The sequence below is a fragment of the Opisthorchis viverrini genome, assembly GCF_000715545.1.
Source record: "Opisthorchis viverrini unplaced genomic scaffold opera_v5_56, whole genome shotgun sequence".
In the NCBI taxonomy this organism is placed as follows: Eukaryota; Metazoa; Platyhelminthes; class Trematoda; order Opisthorchiida; family Opisthorchiidae; genus Opisthorchis; species Opisthorchis viverrini.
This window is the reverse complement of record NW_008751713.1, coordinates 133,635-140,706: the sequence shown is the minus strand read 5'-3', so window position 1 is coordinate 140,706 and position 7,072 is coordinate 133,635. Positions and strand designations below refer to the sequence as shown.

The window sequence follows — 7,072 nt, the reverse complement described above, 5'->3', positions numbered from 1 at the left end:
AGAGGAGTATGAAGGAGATCACGAAACGCTTGGGTGCTGTCGGTGCTACTCGCCTTCCAGGATGGGGACCGCGTGATCCACCCTTTGCCTGGTTGGAGACACTACAGGATATGGCTGCCAATCGATGTCAGTGGCGTTCTTGTTGTCGTTTTCTGCCCATATTGCCTGATTGAGTGTCTGGAGGTGTAGGCACCGCGGAATGGTTGTGATAGGCTAGCACCAAGTCCCTTCCCCGTCCAACTTTACTTTTTTCTTTACAATAAGGTTTTCAAATAAATCATGGTTGTAAGGTAATGAAGCATCAGTGTTGAACACTGATGTCATGCTGTCGATGATGATGATGATGGGACACAATTATGCGTGTAGACGGCAGTGCCGTCACACCTCGCTGAGATGTTCCATCTCTGCGTTGACTGAAATACGTCTTTTATCGTCAATTTCGTTGATGCGTAGCACCTCTCTTGAGTCTTCGTCTTGGTAGACACAAGGAACTTCAGAATGCGTTTTTTCATTGGTTGAATGAATGCTGTTTATACGAAATTATTTCTACACGAGCATTTAAATCGCAAAAACATTGTAGTTTGGTATCTTTGTTATTGCTTTGCGATCCAGAATGTTCCCTATACTAAACCCATATCCCTTTTTAGTGAGGCACAAGCTTTATCGGTCAGGATACCTCTTTACTGACTCACTGATATGCTGAGGTTGCGCAAAACAAAGTGGGTGCCACAAGCATGATTTGATATGCAATTCGAGGTATAGAATACGAAAATGTGATCACAAAGATGAATCTAAGAGAAAGAATCTAAGAAAGATAAGCGAATTCGACAACCTGATTCGTGGGTTTACTGCGTATATGTGAATTTTTAGTTTTTTTGTATGCATCTTCGTGTGGAATGTTGCTCGTCTCGAGCCACATCATGTGTCGGAATAAAAACGATAAGTTTCTTCTTCTTGATTTGATTCACCAACCATCATACTGGATAGCACATTGCCCACAAGTTGTGGCACCAAGTTCATTCGGTGGGAGGCAGTTGTCACGATAGGGGACTGGCCAATTTCTGTATACAATTTGGATGATGAAGCAATACTGGTATACGGCACATAGTAAGCCTCATTGTATATTGAGGGCCCAGATACTGCTGGATTATCGGCTATCGATTGAGTAGAAGCCGAGGTTGAGCTGGTGAACTCGTCTTGATGTACTGCAATGGAGAGGAAGAGGATAAAGCTCTAGGCAGCACATGATGCGCCATGCTTCAAATAAATAACTAGAAAACTTAAGTCACAGCAAGAAACGAAATAGGCACAGCAGTAGATATCGATACCTTCTAAATTGGACTATTTTGGAGGGTAGAAGATTCTGCATTGAGGTACGTCCAAAGTTTGTATATAGTGGAATTTCCGTGTAATCACTTTTTTATATGTAAAACCCATCAGAAGTTTGTTTTACTATCTATCTATGTTTTACTGTCTAAATGAACACATTGTATCTTGAAGTACGCGATCATTTTATTTGAATTATGGCAAAAAAAAGAAGTCTGCTTTAAAAGTGAAGGATCTACTCTGTGTGGTAATAACCAATGTTTTGAACGAAACATTTTGACGTAAAACGCTACTTCCAAGGCTAGCAAAAACCCGTCGCCGGTTTTGTCTCCCTTTGGGCTCATCAAGTGAACGAAGACCCTCAGTTGCTAGTTACTCTGATACCAAATTGTATACAACTGGCAGAATACATTCACTTGCAGTTTAATTTCCCATTCGTAGTAACAGACTCAACTGAATCTCAGCTGAATCTCTCGCTCACGATGTACTCCAGCTGAATGTGCAGACCTAATTTTTGGTTCTTACAATATTCGAGATATCAGTGTATTTTTTAACATGGCACTGTGTATAAAATTGCTGAACACTTTCCACAGACTATCAACGGTTTCCACCTCCCTCAAATGCCGTAAAAAACTAAACATAAGCCGACATTTGTACAGCACATTCATTTAGAGAATACCATGAAATAACTACTTAACAGGGATTCAGTGCAGCCTCCAAAAGTAGCTTAATTGGCAAGTTAGAGTATGTCGCACAAAACGGATATCTTCCATATATTAGTGAAGGGGCATGCGTGCCGTCTTATATACAGGTCTACTATGCCAGTGCACTTCTAAACACGGCAACTTTTGTTTAATACTGCCGAATATTTTACAAGCTGTTGGCTATAAGTGTGAACAGATTTCGGCAGAAATTAGCAAGAGTCTACGTTGGGTCGTAAGGATGAACGTCAAGTATAACCAAACATAAGTTACATTCTAGGTGACGACGTTTTACAGACAATGAAATGGATGCCTTCTTTGGTAAGATTTGCAACACAAATTAGAGACCAACTTTCATTCAATCCAGTCGAACGGCTTTCACCTCCAAATATCGGCTGGCGACAGTAATCAAATATGGTCGCGTCAGCAATGTTTCTTCCAGCTGACAATTCAGTCCAAATGGATTGACCACGGCTCGCCATCCCATCGGCTATTGAAATGAACGGATATATTTCCGAATCGGGTTTCAAAGCCCTAAAAGCTGGTGTGCTTGGACTTCGGCATCCACGTGGGAGAAACGTTGCCGTTTCGCTTAGGTGACCTGATGCGACAACCCGCTCATTTGAACTCTGGGGTATACTTCTGCTAGCTGATTCTTCTCGTGAGGTTGAAGTTACATCCTCTATGTAGTTGGCTAGTGAGCATTTGGACGAATATGCGGTTGATGGATACCCTTTTGGTGATAAGTAGGGATTCGCCAGTGTGCCATCTGTTGGAATACACTTGACTTGCGTTCCACGCCTAAATTCGACCGGGGCCGTGGGTTGAGATGGCTGAAAATCCGGAGGGCTCTTCTGTTCCGAGCTGCTTGCAGTGTTACCTATTGGCAAATGTAGTAGAAGAGGTACTATTAACGATGTTTCATCACTGCTTTTTGAACTGTGATGATTATTGTATTGTGCCAAAAAGTAACATTTTGTGACATCAGAATCACCAGGAAAAGCAATACTGGGTTAAAGTCAAATATATGAGAGAAACACAGTAATAAGTAGTTGGTGGCGTAAATAATGTAGAAGCATTTTCCAGACAGGGTTGATGAAAAATGTTGTGTTTTCAGTAAAGATGCGAGTACATTTCGAAAAGCTCGTCAACACTTGTGATTCTGTCAGTAGCGGGACTCAGGCGACAAGGAGGGATCGGTTATACAGCCGTTTGGTCGAGGGTTTTGGGATCTCGTTCTCCAAAACACGAGTTCGGCGGCACTCCTATGCAATTACGGAAGCTCGTTTGGGCTTGTAAATTGGTTTTGTCCGGAAAGTCTACATTTTGTGTGCAATTAAGCACTGAATTATTCATTTTTTCTTGATATCTCGTGGCACGAAAAGACTAAAAACACAAAAATGACACTGTAACTCATGCATTTGTCGCATGAAGATGCTCTTTCGTTGGAGTTGCTAGCCTAAGCAGTAGCTTCCTGCCTAGGAGCAGGCGTATAGCGTAAACAGATAAGCCGAGTGACTAGTAATTAGGAGTTGTGCTTTATTTTGGTGTCGTACACGGTTAAACGTATTGACTCTTGTTGCTAAGGTCATTTGACATGAAATCAGACACACTTACGAATACACACACAGCTTGGTCTTTGGTGATATGACCTCTGTGGGACAGACTAGTCTGAACAACAGCGAAGTATGCCGAAGTACCCCTGAGTATTACGTAACACAATATGGATGAAGGACAGTGGAAAATTTTTTGGAATGTGTAATGAGCAACATTATCATCATCCTCGATGACAGGAACCGACTGGTGATAAGGTGATAGTTACTCATAAAACACATCGACAAAAAGACTGTAGAGGCCAGCGAATCACATAATAGATTGTGGACTGCGGCGAATGCTAATATGGACGCTCCACATTGGTGTACTCTCCTGGAAGCAATTTATTTCCAGGTGAGCTATCGAATCTTGCCACATAAAACACAAAAGTATCTTGAACAGTTGGATATACTCAGCCTAAACTCACCGCTCAACAAAATGTCAGATAATAGTCCATCTAACCAAGCGAGCCCCATTTGCTTGGCAAGTTGCAGTTTGTGAACCATTCGGTGGGTAATTGACCGCAGGTCTGGCAGCAGTAGTAAGAGGGCACCGAAGCGCCCCTGAGGTAGATAAAGTTTGTCGTTCATCATGTGCATAAGTTCGGTTTGTATCTGATACTGACACGTTCGTACCATACTTCGTCCACTTTCGGTCAAGTTTGGGCAATCTGTATCATTAGAAAAAAATTGTGGAAAATGCATCCGATCATTATCAGGATTTTCTGAGGACTAGTAGAAACAGAATGAATAATTTGTCAGAAAGAAATACTCTAGTCTCTCATTGAGGCATTTCATTGCTCATATAAAACAAGATAAACAAATTCAACCACCTAGGCCTAGTCGAAAGTTCCCTAGCACTGTTCATATTATCCGGGTCAACACTCAAGATAATCTATCTGGCATATGAAATATCCTCGTGTTTTTCAACTCCGTAATGATATTTTATTGGCAACAATAAACCTAATGAAGTGAGACCAATTTACGAGAACAATTCGGTCGATGAGACATTGTCTCCCACTTTCAACTAAGTGCTTCAGAACAGCTTTGGTTGCTTATTGCTGGAGAAAGCTAGACTAAGAGCTTTTTAGTGAGTGGTTCCTTTTGATATGAGGTCCAGCTGGTTTTTGTTCTAGACTCATTTATGGGAAGCCCTGCTTGTAATCGGCTATTCTTGGTACTGAAGGAGGAGGATGACGGTAGAAGTAAAATTGTCAAATCACATTGTCCACCTTACTTCACCTATGCATGGTTCTAGGCGATCAACCGGCGTATTATTTAGTTACTTTGTGTAACGGCCCCATAGACTGGAGTATGTTACGTTGGTATTTGTGTCATTCTGTGTTCAGCCGATGTGGCACCTGCCAACTGTGTACTTGAGTTTACCGGTTTTGTAGTAGTACCGATGTTGTATTTTGTTAGATGCATACTTGTCAATCTCGTCATAAACAGGTACACTGATTTTCTGGCCGGTTATGTTGTTCACCCTTCGGCCAAGCTGGCGGAACGTTATGGGTTGCCGTACATTGTGATATACAGTGTACGAAATAAGAGTAAGGCCAATCGTTTTTCCTGATTCCTCCATTCGCCCTCAACTAAAAGCATTCATAGTTTTGATACGGCCAGTTACTGAAGTTGTAGTCATTTTGAATAGGTACGCACGGGTCTATAAATGATAATAGTACAGGCTCCGGTGGTGCAGAAAGGTGCTTTATTGATCCCACTGCCTACCTAGCATGCACACACCAGGAACCAGCACAACCAACTTCAGTCATGTTCACAAGTAGGATATTCTGAAGTCACTTCTCATTTTGCGCCGTTTCTGAAAATTAAATCATCTGATTTGTTGAACCATTGATTGGTACCAGACTGTTCTGTGACACTATTCTTTCGCCTAAGCTGCATGTAATGAACTTTTCGGCGCGAGTGAGAGGTGGGACCACAATTTAACATCAAAGATATCCACTACACTTAGCGGGCTAAGTTCTTCCTTGTTCGTCCTGATGTGTTTCGACAGAATGAGAATTTACAGCTCAGGAAGAGGGAAATTATGGATTGGCTGTCGATACTTTCTATAAACAACAAAGGTTGTGTTGTTCAAAAACGGATGTCTTTGTATATTTACCCATTCTGAGAAGACTTCTTTTGGTTGTTTCTTCCATACCCTCAAAATGTTTAACGTCTCAAGATTGCTTGTAAATGCCTACCTGAGTTATACAGGATTCCCTTCAGAAATCCATCACATTCCCTCTCCCAAACCTCCTCGAGTATACATGATGGATCCTTTGGGGTTCTCTTTTGATTTCTGAATCCAAAGTCAGTGTTAGCCTTTCCTCAATAAAAGTTGAGTATAATGAGGTAAATCTGCACGGCCCGCAAGGTTAAGTCGGTCAACTAATACGTGATGTTTTTTCACCCGACCATAATTTTCTGATCGGATGCAAATTCACCCATCTCCTTCCCTGAACACGATATTGGTTGTGTTCTGCCAACCGTCCTCTCAAGCTCTAGTTATCATTCTCTGGTAAACTCCATCTAGAGTCATCTTTACTTGAGCGTGATGTCTCCCAAATACTTTCTACAGCTTAATACCGTTCGCGCAATCGTTCTCCTTACAAATGAATATGTAACGCCGATGAAGTTTCATCTTTCTTTGTCTCCCATCTCTAGAGTTTGAATAGTGTACTTCACTGTCCTGTGGTACTGGGCTGGCCAGTTCCTTTCAACTCTATGGACGAAGGAGACAAATGAATTAAGGCTACGTACATGCCGTGCGAATTCCGCTCAGAAATGCGACCACAGATGTCAGGAAGGGTAACCGGAATGAAATCTGCACTAATGACCAAACTAGAACGCCAGTTTTTAAAGTATCTATGAAATTCGGTAATTTTGGTTTGTAACTTCTGTCAATGAGTGTTGAAATGTTTCCTACTTCTTCTCAATTTTCCACATTCATAACTCATCATTATCGTCGTACGACAACTGCATCACCGGACTATCTACATTATGTCAATCATTGGCATAGCACCCTATTTATGAAGATACTGGACTGATTAATTACAGCGTACTATTTTTCGTAGCAGGAGTTGGTCCCTTACAAACTTTTTCTCTACTGCAAATGTGGATTTGAAATATTCCAAGATCAGCGGCCTGTTCGTGTATCCCGATGATTATGGGGAAGTTTCTACTGTAAAAATCATCATAAGAAAAATATCCTTCTGACTTCCTTTGACTGACCTATAAGGGTAACATATGATCTGTAGGATATTTGTTCTGTCTCTGAATAAACTTCAAGTCATTCGTTTTTTTTCTATCTTTGTAGCAATGGATAACCTTGTCCTGCCGAACAAGTCCCATTGTGCCGGATGTAAGTTCTTCATCATCTCTAGCCTGGCAATACGGTTACTTTTTGTTGCAGTTTAAACCCACCACGCCTTCACTTTTTTCATACCG

The 7,072-nt window shown here is 41.5% G+C and overlaps 1 protein-coding gene across 1 annotated transcript in view; it reads right to left on the bottom strand.

The window, feature by feature from the left end:
• Positions 1-683: 683 nt before the first annotated feature.
• The window catches only part of T265_03785 (hypothetical protein), a gene marked incomplete at both ends in the record, with an annotated part of 54,612 nt that continues 48,223 nt past the window's right edge, over positions 684-7,072 (bottom strand). Inside the window, 3 exons of the mRNA XM_009168356.1 lie at positions 684-1,205; positions 2,380-2,907; positions 4,048-4,290. Coding sequence (XP_009166620.1) covers positions 919-1,205; positions 2,380-2,907; positions 4,048-4,290 — 1,058 coding nt within the window. The remainder of the gene's footprint in view (positions 1,206-2,379; positions 2,908-4,047; positions 4,291-7,072) is intronic.